General features: G+C 40.4%; 1 protein-coding gene across 6 annotated transcripts in view; it reads right to left on the reverse strand.

Moving 5' to 3' along the window:
• RPH3A (rabphilin 3A) overlaps positions 1 to 18,763 on the reverse strand; it is a 480,291-nt gene that overhangs the window by 50,172 nt on the left and 411,356 nt on the right. For all 6 annotated transcript variants that reach the window (XM_073562255.1, XM_073562313.1, XM_073562371.1 and 3 more), the window contains 2 exons: positions 18,153 to 18,232; positions 4,511 to 4,585 (listed from right to left, as the gene is read on the reverse strand). In XM_073562255.1, the coding sequence (XP_073418356.1) occupies positions 4,511 to 4,585; positions 18,153 to 18,232 (155 nt within the window). The remainder of the gene's footprint in view (positions 1 to 4,510; positions 4,586 to 18,152; positions 18,233 to 18,763) is intronic.

The following is an 18,763-nucleotide window of genomic DNA, read 5'->3' on the forward strand; positions in this document are numbered from 1 at the left end:
CCAGGGGTTAGTAATAGAGACGCATCTATACTAAACCACCATTACTATCCCAGTCCTTTATTTGAAATAAAAACTCCCCGACCTTCTTTTACCAAAGTATTCAACAAAAAAGCAAATTTACACTCACCTTTCTGCCGATAATCCACTAAGCCCATGTTCCATGATGCTCAGGATGGTTTGGTGAGCGGTCACATCAGTGATGTGATGTCTCACCATGCCAACCGGAACACACTGAGCTAAGCATAAAAAGTGCGGCCTGTGACGGGCATTGACCTTAATCACCACCGGTCACAAGCAGTCACATTCTCATGGTCAGTTCACTGTATCCTGGAGCCAGGGCTGAGCAGTCGCATCATTTCACCACTCAGCAAAGCATCCCTATGTAGCAGAGTTGGAGCACATTGTGGGACATATGGATTATCGGCAGACAGGTAAAGAGTACTGTGATTTTTTATTTTTCCATTAATAAATGGGTAAAAGAGGGTTATTGTGGGGGGAGTATTTTTTTGAAGGACTTTTTTCTGTGTGTTTCTTTCTTTTGATTACGGAGTTAGTAATGCGGCTGTCAAACAGAAGGCCTTCATGTCAGCGGACATAAAACAGATGACATCAATCTAAAAATGATTACCCGACTTGCCACTGCACCAGAGAAAGAGGGAAGAACAGGGCAAAATGCCACAATTCGTACATCTAGTAGATGTGCCTTTTCTGGGGCATCTCTGGGCTGCTATTTTTAGGCTGGGGAGTACCGATATCCAGTTGGAGAATATCATACCCCTGCTGTTTGCTTTAGCTTGGATGGTTGTCAAAAATGGGGGGACACCACACCTTTTTTTTATTATTAATTCAAACAATTTAAAAAAACAAGCCTGGAGACAGCTACTATTTTTGATAATCAGCCAAGATAAAGCCGACAGCTGAGGGCTGCACCTGCAGCTGTCAATTTTACCTGCACTGGTTATCAAGAAAAGGGAGACCTCTATGTTTTTCTCCTTTTTTTTTTTTTTACATACTGCTTACTGTGCATGTATTTTTGGAATAAATAAATTAATTAATTGACAAAAATGACTTGGCATCCCCCTTAGTTTTCATAGCGAACTGAGAGAAAGCCGACGGCTGGGGGCTGGTGTTAATATTCTGGGAAGGGACCAAGAGCCTTAAAGATTCCCAAGCAATTAGTATCAGCTGTTTACTTAGCCCTTACTGCTTATTATAGGGGAGACCCAACCCAAAAAAATGATGTGGGGTCCCCCCATATTTACTAACCAGCAAAGACTAAACAAGATAGACGCAGGCTAATATTAAAAGTAATGAATGGATACGGACTTCCTCATAGACTAAACATCAGCCCACAGCCGCTCGAGAAATGGCATAGCTGTTAGATGTGTCAATTCTGGCGCTTTTCCTGGCTTTTCCCACTTGCCCTGGTGCAGTGGCAATTGGGGTAATAGTACTGGGGTTGATGTAAGCTTTGTAATATAAGCTGACATCAAACCCAGGGGTTAGTAATGGTAAGGTGTCTATAAGACATTAACCACAGAGTCAAATGTAATAAAGACAGAGTCAAGTCCTTTCATTTAAATAAACCCACAAAGTCATTTATTTTAAATAAAAACTTCCAATCTCTCTTTTACCCATTTATTCAATAAAAATAAAAAAGCAAAGCTATACTCACCTTTCCGCTGACAATCTATTAATCATCATGCTCCACGATTATCCGATCGTTTCGTGAGCAGTCACATCAATGATGCAGAGCCTGAGAGTTGTGACCATCGTTGATGTCATTAAGGTTACCGCCGGCAACTTCAGATGCATTCTCACGCTCAGTGTCTACCAGCTGACACGGTGAAAGATTGCATCACTGATGTGACCACTCAAACCATCCAGATCGTCGTGGGACATGGGTTTAATGGATTTTCGGTGGAAAGGCGAGTGTAACTCTGCTTTTTTATTTTTGTTGCATAAATGGGTAAAAGAGGGGAGGGAAGTTTTTTTTTTTTCAATTAAAGGACTTTACTTTGTGTGTCTTTATTAAATTTGACTATGGGGTTAGTAATAGAGGTGCCTTATAGATTCCTCTCCATTACTAACCCCTGAGCTGGATGTCAGCAGCCATAAAACAGCTGACATCAACTCCACAACTATTTTCAAGTGGTAAGAACAGAAGCTAAGCACCTTCTCTGGGGTGGCTGCGGGCTGCTATTTTTAGGCTGGCCCTTTCCCAATCTGAGAATACCAGTCTCCAACTATTTCTTTTATCTTGACTGGTTATCAAAAATGAGGGGGACCACACACCATTTTTCCTTTTTAATTATTTATTTAAATAATAAAAAGAACAGTATGGGGATCCCTCTATTTTGCAGCCCACAGCTGTCTGGTTTACCTGTGCTGGTTATCAAAAATAGACAAGACCCCATGTTTTTTTTTTGTTTTTTTTACACAGTTTGCATGGACCAATCACAGCCATGACAATATTTGACAAGTATGTGCTTGAGTTGAAAGTGTAACAGAACAATCTATTACCAATCGTTCTGTGAACATGGGAAGTGCCATCACCCTGTCTAAACAGGATATTAAATGACTGCGGAGCAGCAAAGATTTAACCAGTCGATGGTTTGTTCAAGGCGCAAGTCATTAAGTAAAAACGCCCCCTTAAGGTACTGTCACACTTAGCAATGCACCAGCGATCCCGACCAGCGATATGATGCAGTCAGGATCGCTGGTGCATTGCTAAGTGGTCGCTAGTGAGCTGCCACACAGGCAGATCTCATCAGCGACATTGTAGCGGTCGGGGGTCGCTACTTACCTGTCACACTAGGCGATCCTGACGTCCTCCCGCCTGGCTCCACGCTCGTCGCTCGTCTCTCCACAGGAAGCGCCGCAGGAAGCTGACGACGAGAAACAGTCCTGGATGTTCTCGCGCAATCAGCGATAACCAGCGGGGGAGCGGGTCGTAGGTAAGTATCAGATATAGCGATATCGCTAGCAATATCGCTATAACGTCACAAGTTATAGCGATACTGCTAGCGATATCGCTAAATGTGACAGTACCTTTAGTCTATGGACTGATCTAAGATTTATAGCACATCTATGCCATAAGGGTTAATCAATGTAAAATTTACTTAAAGTTCCATACTTATTTAATCTAGTGACAGGCGAACGTGTGGATGTTTGGTTTCGGCCAAACGTCTAAAAAAAAGTTTGGTTCAGGTAGCAGAATGGTACCTAAATCCGGACCCAATTCAGATGAATGAGGGGCATGAACATCTGTTTTTTTGCCACACTGTCATCTACATGACAGCACAGCAAACACGAGCTCTGAGTAGCAGTAAAATCATTACCGCTGGTCAGAGAGCTGCGGTTCCCACGCTGTCAGACAAAGTGAGCCAGCAGCTGTGACCAGTGGTAAAAAGATTATTGCCGTTCATAGGCGTCGGCTGATGAGAGAGTACAGCGAGAGCAGACGCCACTGATGGGAGTATTCATTAGCCGGTGCCTACATAAATAAATTAAAAAAATGAAGTGGGGTCTCTTCTATTTTTGAAATTCTATTTGCCGAACATAAACAAGGACTTCGTTGAGAAATCGGTGTTCTGAGTTCATGCACAAACACTAGGTATTTGGTATGGACCCCAAAGTTTACTGTTCGGGTTCACCCATCTCTACCTGTAACTTTAATATATTCACCCCTATAACTTCAACAGAGAGTTTTAAAAATATAAAGTTTAGTAATAATATTTTTCCATTTTTTGGCCTCCTACATATACACTATTCTCTCAATCTCGTAAAAAAAACCATGAATACCAAACATTTTTCAAAGTGTGTTTTTTTAAAGTGTTGTTAGGGTTGATTTTGTAAAAAAAGAAAGCAATACCCTGAATGCTGAATATGTAAACCATTTTATTTAGAAAGAAACTCCCATTAAAAACACTAAAGAATACTGCAAGAAAAATTACTGCAAAAAGCTGTGTGTTCAGTTTGCAAAATTTAAATAACATTTTCTAAAATATCAAGATAGTATATTCAGCAACTTTTGGTCTCAATTTTCAACATTTGTAGACTACGGATACAGGCAATCCTCAGCTAGCAAAATATATAGAATTTGCAGCACAAAAAAAAACTTTCCTCTTTCCATAGAAATGTCCATTTTTAGCCTTTTTTAGCATATTTCAGGTGAACTAAAGCATTGTGAATATACTTAAAAACCAATGTGCCATTCTTTCACGGCACAAGGAAAAACCTCCAGTAAAGTGTTGCACTTAGCAGTGGCTATCTACTGGATAATTAAGACACATTTTTTGCTACATGAACATGACCTAATAAAATCAAGCAAAAAAAAAATGCAGGATCAATGATTTTGCATATTAGCATGTTTTCACCTTAAACGTTATGCATGTCTACAAATAATGTCTAAGGTAAAAAATACTGCTATTATCCAAAATATCTTGATTTCTCATCAATGGTCAAATGGAATCAACTTTCTTTTTTGTTTCAGTGGCATTCATTTTACCTTGCTGGCTCCCGGCAGAAGATGCAGCTTCACATATGGGTCAGCTAAACCATTTGAGTCCATTGGTTTTAGTCCCTTGAATAAAACACATTAAAAAAGTATTAAAAACTTGCACATATGCTCATCCTTTTTTTGCCATCATAAGTTTTCTATGATAAGGCTGGTTTCACATTTGCGTTTTTTAGCGCTGGAAAAAAACGCACACCTGCGCATGCGTTTTTTCCCCTATATTTAACATGGGTGCGCATACCTGCGCACTGGTCAGCGCATGTATGCGATTTTCATGCGCTGCGTTTTTTTGGGGTGTGCGTTGGGATTTTCCAGACACAGCATGTTGCATTTTTTGGCCCTGCAAAAAAGCGCATGCGCACATATGCGCACGTTTTGCGCTAAAAATGGCCATTATAGCCTATGGATGCGCATATGTGCGCACTGGCATGCTCATGTATGCGTTTTTTTGCATATGCGTTTTTTTTTTTAAACCATGGAATTTAGGGGTTTGGGTTAGAGTTAGGGTTAGTTAAGGGGGTTTAGGGTTAGGGTTATGGTCAGGGTCAGGGTTAGGGTTAGGGTTAGGGTCAGGGTTAGGGTTAAGTATGGTTTTGTTAAGGATTAGGGTCATGGTTAGGGTCAGGATTAGGGTTAAGTATGGTTTTGTTAAGGGTTAGGGTCAGGGTTAGGGTTAGGGTTAGGGTCAGGGTTAGGGTTAGGGTTAGGGTCAGGGTTAGGGTCAGGATTAGGGTTAAGTATGGTTTTGTTAAGGATTAGGGTCAGGGTTAGGGTCAGGATTAGGGTTAAGTATGGTTTTGTTAAGGGTTAGGGTCAGGGTTAGGGTTAGGGTTAGGGTTAGGGTCAGGGTTAGGGTTAGGGTTAGGGTCAGGGTTAGGGTCAGGATTAGGGTTAAGTATGGTTTTGTTAAGGATTAGGGTCAGGGTTAGGGTCAGGATTAGGGTTAAGTATGGTTTTGTTAAGGGTTAGGGTCAGGGTTAGGGTTAGGGTTAGGGTCAGGGTTAGGGTCAGGATTAGGGTTAAGTATGGTTTGGTTAAGGGTTAGGGTCAGGGTTAGGGTTAGGGTTAGGGTTAGGGTCAGGGTTAGGGTTAAGTATGGTTTTGTTAAGGGTTAGGGTCAGGGTTAGGGTTAGGGTTAGGGTCAGGGTTAGGGTCAGGGTCAGGGTTAGGGTTAGGGTTAGGGTCAGGGTTAGGGTTAGGGTCAGGGTTAGGGTTAGGGTTAGGGTCAGGGTTAGGGTTAGTAAAGTCATGGTTTGGGTAGTGGAGGGGCCACCTAAAAATGTTGGAAAAAAACGCAAACGCGGTAAAAACGCGCTAAAAACGCATACAAACGCATAAAAACGCTGCGTTTTTTTCATGCATGCTCATAAAAATGCTTGAAAAAAACGCAGCAGTTGTATGCTTATGTATGCGTTTTTTCAATGCGTTTTTTTGCGGGAAAAACGCGCTGCAAAAAAATGCAAGTGTGAAACTAGCCTAAGAGCCTCCTTTCTGGGTGCAGCTAACTAGAACACAGGAGGTTTTGTTTATTTTTCACCACATATTGAAATCTTTCCATCTACAATATCATATGAGAGTACTTTTTTGGGGTGCATAATCATACGTTTTATTTTAAGATGAGGGGTATGGAAAGATTCTGTGAGTCTTCATATTCGCATAACTTTTTCATTTTTCTGTTTTTTATCGCTGGAGCTGTCTGATGTCTTGTTCCTTACTGGATGAGTTGTAATATTCAGCAGTACCATTTATGCAGATAGGACATAGTGATTAGCTTTTATTCTTTTGTATAAGAAAAGTGACGGCGTAAAGAAAAATTTTTTTTAATGTTCACCATGTAGCACTAATGGATCCTATACTGAATAATTGCAACAATAAAAAAGCCAGGCAGTCAACAGAACCCAACTATAATTTGGAAGATAACTATTGCATGAAAAGCAGTTTTAAATGTAGCAATGCTGTCCTCGTGTGCTTATCCCTCACTAACTAGATAGTGTCCATGAAATAATAATAATTAATCTTTATTTTTATATAGCGCAAACTTATTCCACAGCGCTTTACAGTTTGCACACATTATCATCGCTGTCCCCCCGATGAGGCTCACAAACTAAATTCCCTATCAGTATGTCTTTGGAATGTGGGAGGAAACCGGCGTACCCGGAGGAAACCCACGCAAACATGGGGAGAACTGTTATGAATGGGTCACCGAGGAGGAGAGTGCAATAGGCTATGCCACCAGAACACAAGAGAGGTTGGTCGCTCAGCGGAATGCAGACCCCTGAGCTTAACAACACAACTAGCAGTAGCCGTGGAGCGTTCCTACGTTGCCCTAGATGCCTTGTCACAGCCGGAGGACTAACTAAGCCTAAAGACAGAAAGGTGAAATCTAAACTGCCCAGGAGCAGATCCCCAAAGGAAAAGACAGCCCCCAAACATATATTGTCAGTGAGACAAGATGAAGCACAAACACAGACAGAAAATAGACTGAGCAAATGATGGGACCCACACTGACTAGATAGGACAGGACAGAAAAGGCACTGTCTGCAATCACGCAAAAACCCTAATAATTCCAACATGACTGATGTACAAAAATACTGAGGTTTGAACAACCTCGCCCCCCCTATATCAGCACTCAGGTGTGAACTGGTGGCTAGCAACAAGCTAATACAGCAGGGGACTGAGCAAACAAACACAAGATACAAAAATACAGGACAGGAGCCAGCAGCCCCAGGGGGAGCAAGCTGACCCCTGACAGCAAGGCAAAAACAGATGCAAAGGGTTTAGCAAATGACACTTAGCTGAAAAAATGCAGGATCAGGCAGCAGACAGAAATCCTCAATAAGGAAAGAAAGGAGTATCACCGGCAGTCACTGAGAGAAGACTGCTCGCTTATGTAGTCCCAGTCACTACCACTGCTCCTCCAATTATCTTCTGCAGCTGTATCCACCAGAGGGAGCTTTGCCTCAAAAGTCGGATCAAGAGAGCTCACAACAGAAAACATACAAACTCCTTTCAGATGTTGTCCTTGGTGGGATTTGAACCCTGGACTCCAGTGCTGCAAGGGTGCAGTGCTAACCACTGAGCCACCATGCTGTCCTTCAAATACAAGGGCAGCAATATTGTCATGATCTCAGTGCGGGTTTGACTCGCACATGTGGGGTTAATGTCTGGAACCAGTGCTGATGACTGGCATTTCTGGGGTTAAAGATTGTGATCCCAGTGCAGGCTTACCTGCACACCTGGGGCTTATGATTGTGGCCTCTCCCTGGTTCTGGGAAAGCTTCTTATAGCTTCAGGACGCTCCCAATCCCTGTCAGTTATACTTTCGCCCTTGGCATTGTGTGGTGACCCCTGAGTGTGTTGGTGCTGTGTTCTTGTTTATCTGATACTCTGTGTACGACTCGGTCTGTTCCCTGGTTACTGCTTGTTGGATTCTGCTTGGTACCTTCTATGTCTGTTTGGCTTTGACCACTGCCTGTCCCCGACTATCCGCTCTGTCTCATCCCTGGTACTTTATTGTTATCTCTGTGTATGACCTGGTTTGTCTGACTTTGAGCATTCCTGTGTAGTATTTTGTCTATCTCTGACAGCAGGATGCTAAGCCCCACCCCCTTGCAGTCACATGACCGTAGGCCCTTCACTGCTCACTGACTTTAGCTTCTCTAGGTCCTGTTTGCTTGAACTATCCGACCGTGTCTGACCCCGGGCCCCTCTGCAGTGTAGGTGAGTCCTTGCTCCACGGTGGCTGCACGCCGGCACTGACAGGACCGTGACAAATATCAGTTCTCCAGTAAGAGCACTCATGGAAGGACTAGGTAATGGAAAAGGAGCTTGTGCCTACATGGATATTCAAAGTATAAAAACACTGGTGAGTATACTTGCTTTAAATTAAATTAAGTGCCTTGCTGAGAGAGCAGTCATTGAAATCACACTGGTGACGCTGCATAGAATAGTGTGTGAACCTGATGACTCAGTAGTCAGCAACCTTTTTTAAATGGAATGTATCTCAACGTTTTCGTTGGTTTAACAAAACTATTTTCTGCTGGGAAGGATGCAGGCTGAGTTTCTGGACTTGCATCAAAGACATATATCAAAATACTTGGCACGCGACTCCACTCTTGCTTGGACACCCGTATTTCATTTTTTGAGTGCCTTTTATGTACTTTTATTGCATCAAAGACAGGGACCCAACATATGACATAATATTACATCATATGTCTGGATGGAGTACAGTGCATTTTTTAAAGGGAACCTGACAACTCATACATACTGCTCAACTCATGGACAGTAAATATCAGATTCTGCCTACACTACTTCAGCCACATATGTTTAACTCTGAAACACTGAGGTGTTTCAGAGAAGTACATAATAGCCGTTGGGGACCGAAAAGCACAGGAAACTCGGACAGTTGGGTTTTCTCAGTGGCTTTTCCCCACCCTCTGCCCCGAAGTGACAGGTTTCTCTATACACACATGAGCGGGAGGGAAAAGCTGCCAGGTACCCGTTTGTCTAACTAGCTTCCCATGCGCTTCCAGTGGCTCTTGCTTCCCATGCATTTCTAGTGGCTATGAAACTATGTTCTTCTCTGAAATGCAGCAGCATTTCAGAGTTAAACATACATGGATGAAGTCATACAGTCAGTGCTTGATATATGCTGCCAATGGATTGGGCAGCATGCATCAGCTGTCAGGTTCCCTTTAAAAAAAAATTGCAATTTTCTTTTCCATATTGTACAATCTTTTTGAAAAATAATAATTAGAAATCTAGACATTTTTACACTGGTAACTGGGGCTTTTTAGACTAATCCTTCCTGTTGTTAGAAGTAATTCACATGTACCAGCAATAATCAGACACTAACCATATATTTTGTTTTGAAGCATCTAAAGGGTATGTGAAGGGGTTATTGTGAATAGAGGGGGACCTGGGTCAGCTATGACATAGCCTGTAGGGAATGGGATCCTTTGTTATCAGCTGTGTATAGACTGTTTCTTTCAGTCCTGCCTCTGATAAAGAAAATACTGTATATTTTTTTCTGAATGGACAGCAAGTGTAAAAAGCCACAGTTGGTAGCATGAAAATTGCAAGTTACTAATTTTGTTATATTTATTTATTTTTCTAAGAAAGATCGAGATAAAAAAAATTATAAAAATGTTTAAGTACATGAAACACGAAAACCTGATTTAAACAATAGGTCATTTCCTTGATGACAAATTCCCTTTAACTGAAAGTTGGGATATTTTATTTAACTGGATAACCCTTTTAAGCCACATTCCCAAGTTGAATATTTGATAATTTTTTACCTCAGCATTTGTAAGCCAAAATCAGGAGTTGAACAGAGGAAAAGTATAATAGAAACAAGTAAACACTTCTGCATTTTTCACCCACTCCCGATTTTGGCTTACAAATCCTGAGGCAAAATACTGATCAAATACTAAACACATCATAATTTTGTAGTTTTGCTCCATTTTCGTATTTGCTGAACTCCAACGTGAATGGGAAGTGCACCAAGGCCTTAAAGCTACGCAGGAGTTGTGCTGCCTGGGCCACAAAAAATACTGCAAATAATGTACTGGTGCTAAAAAGTTGAGAAATAAAGGGAATAAAATGTTAAAACCTGTTCAATTTTTCAAGCATCTTTTAAGCTTCACTTAAGCACCAATTACTCAGCCAACACCAGTATCACAGCCAACACCAGCACGTCATGCACAATGTGGGAAAAACTAAGTGCAACACGAGCGCATGAGAGGAAGGAAACCCAGACACTATGGAAAGGGTGAGTGGAGACCCCTAGGCAGATCTAATTACACCCTACCTGCCCTACTGTCCCTAAATTAGTTCCTCACCATTCGTCGAGCAGGAAACCTAAGCCCTGTATCTCCCTACAGCTAAGCCCTGGATAGGGAGGGGGTGCGATCTGCACTGGTCAGTCCCCACTGTAAACTAAAGACAAAAAGTTAAACAGACAAGGGGAATGAACTTAGCTTCAGCAGACTCAGAGAGGTAACACCAAACATCCTCAAACAGCTGCAGAGAGGAAGTTAGCTGACTGCTATAGCGCCAAGCCTTCACAAGGGAAAAATGTGAATATCACCGGCAACTGTCTGCAGCAGACTGGGGATTTATGAACACCCATGTCCAGGTGTGACAATTAGAGCCGCAGGGAGGTTGTCGCTGGACGCAAGAGCCAGAAGGATTAAAGAGGTGTCCGAAATGCCAAACGCAGAGACCTTCTGCAGCCAGTAGAGTGACAGTCTGCTGCACCTGACACACCCGTGGCACAGCATCACAACCAACACTGGCATCACAGCCAACACAGGTCTCTCAGTAGTACCACAATACCAAGAATTCTGGAGAAGTCAATAACAATTAGATTTTCCTGTTTATTTTATTTTGCTTCATAACTGTACATTACTTATAAGATTCCCCCTTCAAGTGTTAAATAAATGCAACTTAATGTGTTAAATTTGGAGAACAGAATTAATCTTGTAGGTAATACTTGCAGACATTGGGTTGTCAGAATACCCAGAGTTAGTTGTGTGAAATTGATACTATGCCAAGTTAAGGCCTCTAATTTAATCTTAATGACATACTAAAAATATAACGTGAGAAGTAGGAACATTTTAATTACTTTAGTGTGATTATAAGACAGATTGTTATATTCTAACAGTATACTGTGAAATTGTGTTACAAATAGGTACAGAATAAACATAGTATAATTAGGTGCACTGAGAAAAAATTTGCAATAAAAAGAACATGATAAAGATGATGGTATGTATTGTAATAATAATATTAGCCTTTTTAAAGGCAACGGCTACCATGTAAAGTTTTGTATTCAAGTCTCTCATATTTGAAAGGCGCCTTCTCCCAACAGCAGTTTTAAGATCTCTCCACAAGTGTTCAATGGGATTTAGATCCAGACTCATTGCTGGCCACTTCCAAACTCTCAAGCGCTTTGTTTGCATCCATTTCTGGGTGCTTTTATAAAAATGTTGGGGCCATTGTCCTGCTGCAAGAACCATGACCTAGGATGCAAACCCAGCTTTCTCACACTGGACACTACATTGCGACCCAAAATCTGTTGATAATCTTCAGATTTCATGATGTCTTGCCAGTCAAGGAACCCAGTGGCAGAGGCAGCAAGCAACCCCAAAACATCTTTGAACCTCCACCATTTTTGACTGTAGGTACTGTGCTTTTTTCTTTATAGGCCTTATCACATTTTCAGAATGACATGCTTTACCAAGAAACTCTATTTTGGTCGCATTTGTTCACAAGATGCTTTCCCAGAAAGATTTTGGCTGACTCCTGTACATTTTGACAAACTGCAGTGTAGCCTTTTTTAGGTCTCTGTGTCAGCAGTGGGGTCCTCCTGGGTTTCCTGCCATAGCGTTTAATTTTGTTAAAATGTCAACGCATAGTTTGTGCTGACACTGATGCACCTTGAGCCTGCAGGCTAGCTTGAATTTCATTGAAACTTGATTGGGGCTGCTTTTCCACCATCCAGAATATCCTGCATTGCATCCTTTCATCAACTTTTCTCTGTCTTCCACGTCCAGGGAGATTAGCTACAGTGCCATGGGTTGTAAAATTCATGATTATCCTGCACACCATGGATCAAGATCCCTGGAGATGGACTTGTAACCTTGAGATTGTTGATATTTTTCACCAATTTTTGATCTCAAATCCTCAGACAGCTTTCCTCTTCTCTTTCTGTTCTCCTTGCTTAGTGAGGCACACACAGACACACAACGCAAAGATTGATTCAATTTCTTCCCTTTTTATCTTGTTTCAGGTGTGATTTTCATATTGCCCAAACCTGTTACTTGCCACAGGTGAGTCTTAATGAGCATCGCATACTTGAAACAAAGTTGTTTACCCACAATTTTGGAAAGGTGACAAGTTTATCCAACCTATTTTTACAGTTTTGTGTGAAATTTTGTCCAATTTCCCTTTTTCTCTTTTTTTGTGTTGTCCCAATATACACAAAGAGTATAAACATGTGTATAACAAAACTTGTGTAATTGCAATAATTTTCTGGTAGAAATACTTAATTCTCTGGAACAATTTCAAGCGTGCCAACACTTTCAGCCAGAACAGTAGTTCTTCATATTAATTCAAATGATGATTTCTCATTAATGGAGGGATGGACTGATAATATAAAGGTATTGCTGGACTTGTCTTTGAAAGAGTTACCTGCAAATGTAAATAGTTTAGGAGGTGAAATTCTGTTGACTGATTCCCTTTAATTCATCTATAATTTATATTTGAGTTTTCAGTTTGAAAAGAAAATGTCTGTCTCCTAAGTCAAATTAAAGCAATGCAAAAAGACAGGCTCCATGTTGTTATTACATCTTAACCCCTTTACTCCCAAGGGTAGTTTGCATGATAATGACCAGGCCAATTTTTACATTTCTGACCATTGAGGTAATAACTCTGGAACACTTCCATGGATCCTGGTGATTCTGACATTATTTTCTCGTGATATATTGTACTTAATGATAGTGGTAAAATTTCTTTGATATGACTTGCTTTTATTTGTGAAAAAAATGGAAATTTGGCAAATTTTGAAAATCTTGCAATTTTCCAACTTTGAATTTTCATGCCCTTAAACCACAGAGATATATCACACAAAATACTTAAGTAACATTTCCAATGTAATATCTGTCCCCTTACCTCCGCGGGACCCCCGCTCTCACTGTGCTCCCCACTGCTCAGCCCCAGCTCCTGGTAACTCTCCTGCTCTTGCTTCCTGGAACGTGGCCAACAGATCTCCAGGGATGACGCTGAGGTGGCATGCATGCTACCGGTCTCTTAAAGAGACAGCGCACATTTTTTAAATATGATTCTAACCAATAGTGTTATAGTGTGCACTATTTCTGGCTCCTCTGCCATAGAGAGGGTGTCGGAGCAACAAGTGTTTCCTATTGCTAGTTTCCGATTCTTGTACTGCTGTGCCTGTATTCAGTCTGAAGTACAGCTTGTGTACTGCCAGGACCCAGCTAATACTATTTGTCTTCTCAGACTACTAGTGGCTCTCTACTCCGTACTGGAATGATACCAGTGCTGTTTGGGCAAGAGCCATTCCACTCAGCCGTCCGTCACTCCGTTTCCCTGGACGATGTCAGTACTGCCTGTGCCAGCTCCATCCCGTGCTGCCGTTTCCCGTCTGTCAAGTTCATTGCTAGCTGTTATCTCTGCCTGATCACCTGTTCAGCTGGGTCAGCTTCTACGAGTCCGGGGTCTAACTGGAGGTAGCACCTACATCCCCAGAACACTCCAAACTGATCCTCTTCGAGGGGTCTTACTACAGGGGTCTGGGGTTCACATAGTCATGCCCCCTTCGGAGCCCCCGGTTCGTGGTCCCGAGACTCCACAAAAATAGCAATAAACGAATGTGCACTAAAACATCTGTGCCTGCACTTTCATTTGTTACATCCCACAGGTCTACTTTACTTCAGCACAATTTTGGATCCAAAATTTTTTTTTGTTAGGAAGTTATAAAAGGGTTAATAGTTGACCAGCGTTTTCTCATTTTTACAACAAAATTTACTAAACCATTTTTTTGGGGACCATATCCCATTTGAAGTCACTTTGAGGGGTCTATATGATAGAAAATACCCAAAAGTGACACCATTCTAAAAACTGCACACCTCAAGGTGCTCAAAACCACATTTAAGAAGTTTATTAACCCTTCAGGTGCTTCACAGGAATTTTTGGAATGTTTAAAAAAAAATGAACATTTAACTTTTTCACCAAAACTTTACTTCAGATCCAATTTGCTTTATTTTACCAAGGGTAACAGGAGAAATTGGACCAAAAAGTTGTACAATTTGTCCTGAGTACACTGATACCTGATATATGCAGGTAAACCACTGTTTGGGCGCTTGGCAGAGCTCGGAAGGGAAGGAGCGCTGTTTCACTTTTCAATGCAAAATTGGCTGGAATTGAAATCAGATGCCATGTCGTGTTTGAAGAGCCCCTGATGTGCCTAAACAGTGGAAACCACACAATTCTAACTCCAACCCTAACCCCAACACACCCCTAACCATAATCACAACCCTTACCATAACCCTAGCCACAAACTAAACCCACCCCCCTAACCCTATTCCTAACTTTAGCCCCAACCCTAACTTTAGCCCTAATCCCAACGGGAAAAAGTAAATAGTTTTTTTTCTATTTTATTATTTTGCCCTAACCTTCGAACTGTTCTTGTCATGCACTTCACCCCAGCTGCCATTCCTTTTGTAGGTCACTTGATGTCATTCTGTGGTTGCTGAGTGACATTTGAATAAGATGACGGTCATCCCAGTCAGTGGAGAGTCGTTTTCATCCTCTGCCTGTCTGTAGCTTTGTTGTCCCCAATGTCTGCTGCTTGATCTTGTTGTAATGGATTGCAGTCTTAGAAATTTTAAGGATGGAGGCAACATGATGCTCACTGTATCCCTCTGCTAGTAAAGCCAGAATTGAGCCTTCTTTTCAACTACTTTGGCATGGTTAAAAGTTATTTTTTCATTCCTATTACTTTTGGGATATTACTAGCACCTGTTTTGCCATCCAGCTTGTCCTATTGCAAGAGGATTGTGAACACAACAGCAGGGTGTTTTATACTTTCCTTGGTTAAATAAGATTTGGTTCAGGTGATCACCTAATCAGAAGCATATTAATTAGAATGAGGTGTACTCTGGTTGGAATTCAACTGACACTGGAATGGAATGGCTGTCAGACATGTAGAGAAGCTAATTTTTACAAAACTGGGGAGTGGTCTCTTAATTTTTGCCAGAGCTGTATATTACTATTAATAGTGAAATGAAATGAGCTAAAAAGAGCAAACAGAAACAAATTAACCATGCCCAAAAAAGAACTACCAATGTAGAACTATTGGCTACACTAATGTTCTTTCATCATATCAGTTAATAGTTTGTACATACCTGCACAAATTAAATTATATGCTTCCACGCTATGCTATGGATATCAATGTATAAATGACTTCACAATCTAAATAATATAATGGTATAAAAAGGGTTCATAAAAATGTAGGTGATAAAGCGGATACAGGTGATGTAATCAGAATACATATTGGCCAATGCCTTAAAATGGATTGATCAACTCATTTTGTTTCTTGGACCTCTCTTTGTGCCATTCCTCTTTCATTCATCCTGAAGTTTGTTGGTGGAACTTGCTGTATATTTGCATTTTTATGTTTAGCACTATAATAACATATCATGGGCATGGCTAAAGCAAAGGATCTGGTCCCAATCCATCAGCAGCAGGTGTCAGCTTTAAATTTCCACTCAGATTATAACGACTCAGTGGTGCTGTAGCATATACTGTAGTTTTTATTAATGCTGCTTCTACAGTTGAAAAAAATTCTTCTAACTATACCTGCCTTTAGTGAAACACTCCCCTAGAGGCTACAAATCTAATGCTGTATTAGTTTACATCAATGCAGGAAAGCCATTAAAGCCGGGGTCACACTAACCGACGCAAAATACGGTCAGTATTTTACATGTGTAATACGGATGAATGGCCCCTAAACAGTGCTCCGTATGTCATCCGTAATCAAGGTGTGGTCGCGTATTTTGCGCATGTAAGCATCCGTATGCAATCCGTATGTAATCCGTATGGCGAGATTTTCTCGCAGGCTTGCAAAATGGACATATAATGGAGCCCTATGACAGGGTTTCTAACAGAAACCAAAGAATAGATATAGACACATAGAATGCATATATATATGTATTCTATGTGTATATATCTATTCTTTCGTTTCTTTATTAAAACTGTCAGTGTGAGTTTACTGTATAGCGCACTGAATTGCCGGCTTTGCTAAAAGACACCGGGTGCGTATTTCTCGCAAGTCACATGTGTGGTCCGTGTGTAATCCGTATTTTTTGCGCACCCATAGACTTGCATTGGCGTACTACGGCCGTAGTACGCTGACAATCGCAGCATGCTGCGATTGGCACGGAGCGTAGACTACGGATGAGAAATATACGGCTGGTGCGAGGGACCCCATAGAGAATCATTGGTCCGTGTCTAATGCGTGCTTTTAGCGCCTCTCACTCGGCCGTATTCCTCGCCAGTGTGACCCCGGCCTTAGGTGTATCTTGCTGCATAATTATAGCAGAGACATCCTGTAATGCCATCTGCAAAGATCAAGGCTTCCTATTTTCAGATTTGTTAACTTACATAATAGAATTGATATATATACAGTATATATATTTATATCTTGATTTACCATGGAGTTATAGGGTAAATTAGTCACTTTGTGTCACCTGAATCCAGGTTGTCCTTAATCGGTTAATTGTTACCTAAGAAGGTGGATAAAAGTTATACTAATGTCAGGAGGGTTTTCCTATTTCAACATATTTAACCCCTTCATGACCGGAGGTATCTTCAGGTTTCTATTTTTGTTTTTTGCTCCCCTTCTTCCCAGAGCCATAACTTTTTTTATTTTTTCGTCAATATGGCTATGTGAGGGCTTGTTTTTTGCAGGACGAGCTGTAGTTTTGAACGACACCATTGGTTTTACCATGTCATGTACTAGAAAACAAGAAAAAAAATTCCAAGTGCGGTGAAATTGCAAAAAAAGTGCAATCCCTCACTTGTTTTTATGCTAAAACTGACCTGCCATTATGATTCTCCAGGACATTATGAGTTCATAGACACCAAACATGTCTATGTTCATTTTTATCTAAGTGGTGAAAAAAATTCCAAACTTTGCTAAAAAAAAAAAAAAAAAAATTGTGCCATTTTCCGAGACCCGTAGAGTCTCCATTTTTCATGATCTAAGGTCGGGTGAGGGCGTATTTTTGCGTGCCAAGCTGATGTTTTTAGTGATACCATTTTGGTGCAGATACGTTCTTTTGATCGCCCGTTATTGCATTTTAATTTTGCGGCGACCAAAAAAACTTAACTCTGGCGTTTTGAATTTTTCTCTCGCTACGCCGCTTAGTGATCAGGTTAATCCTTTTTTTAATTGATAGATCAGGTGATTCTGAATGAGGCAATGCCTAATATGTGTTTGTGTGATTTTTTTTATTGTTTTATTTTGAATGGGGCGAAAGGGGGGTGATTAAAACTTTTATTTCTTTTATATTTTTAAACTTTTTTTTTTTAATTTCTGCCATGTTTTAATAGTCTCCGTAGGAGACTAGAAGCTGGCACAACTCGATCGGCTCTGCTACATAGAGCATACATTAAGCATCCCATTCTTATAATGCATTCTGCAATTTTTGTGCACATGATGCGTTTTTTCTGCAACAAAAACGCATCGCGGTAAAAACGCATCGCGGTAAAAACGCAGCATGTTCATTAATTTTGGGGTAAAAAACGCATTTCCAACTATATTCTATGAGAATGTGGATGCTCCATAAAAAAACACACAAAAAAAACGCGTTTTTCCTGTGAAGGAGTCCGGTTTTTAGTGAGGAATTTTCTGCCTTCGTGGGTACATTGCCTTATAGTTATCTAACATTTATCCTATTCATTAAAAATGGATAGTTGCAGAATACCTGCCGATTGGCAAGGATCTCTATTGGTGAAAGTATGTGTTGACATCAATGATGTAGCTTAACTCATGGCATGGAAGTAAGCAGCACCAAAATAGTCCCTTAACTGTCGTTTTCTAAGTACTTACCTTAGCTTTTATGATGGTACACTGAAGAGAGTTATTGGCTTGGTCATATAAAAGACTGAACTCCAAAGCTCCCAATGTAGCTGTACAAATGAAAGAGAAAATGACTTATTTTGTGTAATCCAAATCATACATGTAATTATATATATATATCTATATATATGTATCTATCTACTGTATCTCTCTCTCTCTGTATATATATATTATATACACATACACACATATACATATACACATACATATATAAATCAAGAAAAAAGGGCAGCACTACCAAAATAATACAGCAGGTGCAAAACCTATTCAGCAGTGTCCAACAGTCAAAATGACAAAAGGAAAAAAAATAGGCAGCACTCAAATTAAATGCTTGACAAAGACGGATCACCGTTGAAATGTTGCCATCTGAGGATCAGTAAAGTATCCACTTTTTTCACATTTAATTTGAGTGCTGCCTATTTTTTTTTCCTTTTGTCACATACATACATATTATATATACATACATATTATTTATATATATATATATATATATATATATATATATATATATATATATATATATATAATATATATATATATATATATATATATAATATATATATATATACACACATATATAC

Source organism: Dendrobates tinctorius, unplaced genomic scaffold (genome assembly GCF_039654945.1).
Source record: "Dendrobates tinctorius isolate UK_male_01 unplaced genomic scaffold, ASM3965494v1 ptg000003l, whole genome shotgun sequence".
NCBI lineage: Eukaryota > Metazoa > Chordata > Amphibia > Anura > Dendrobatidae > Dendrobates > Dendrobates tinctorius.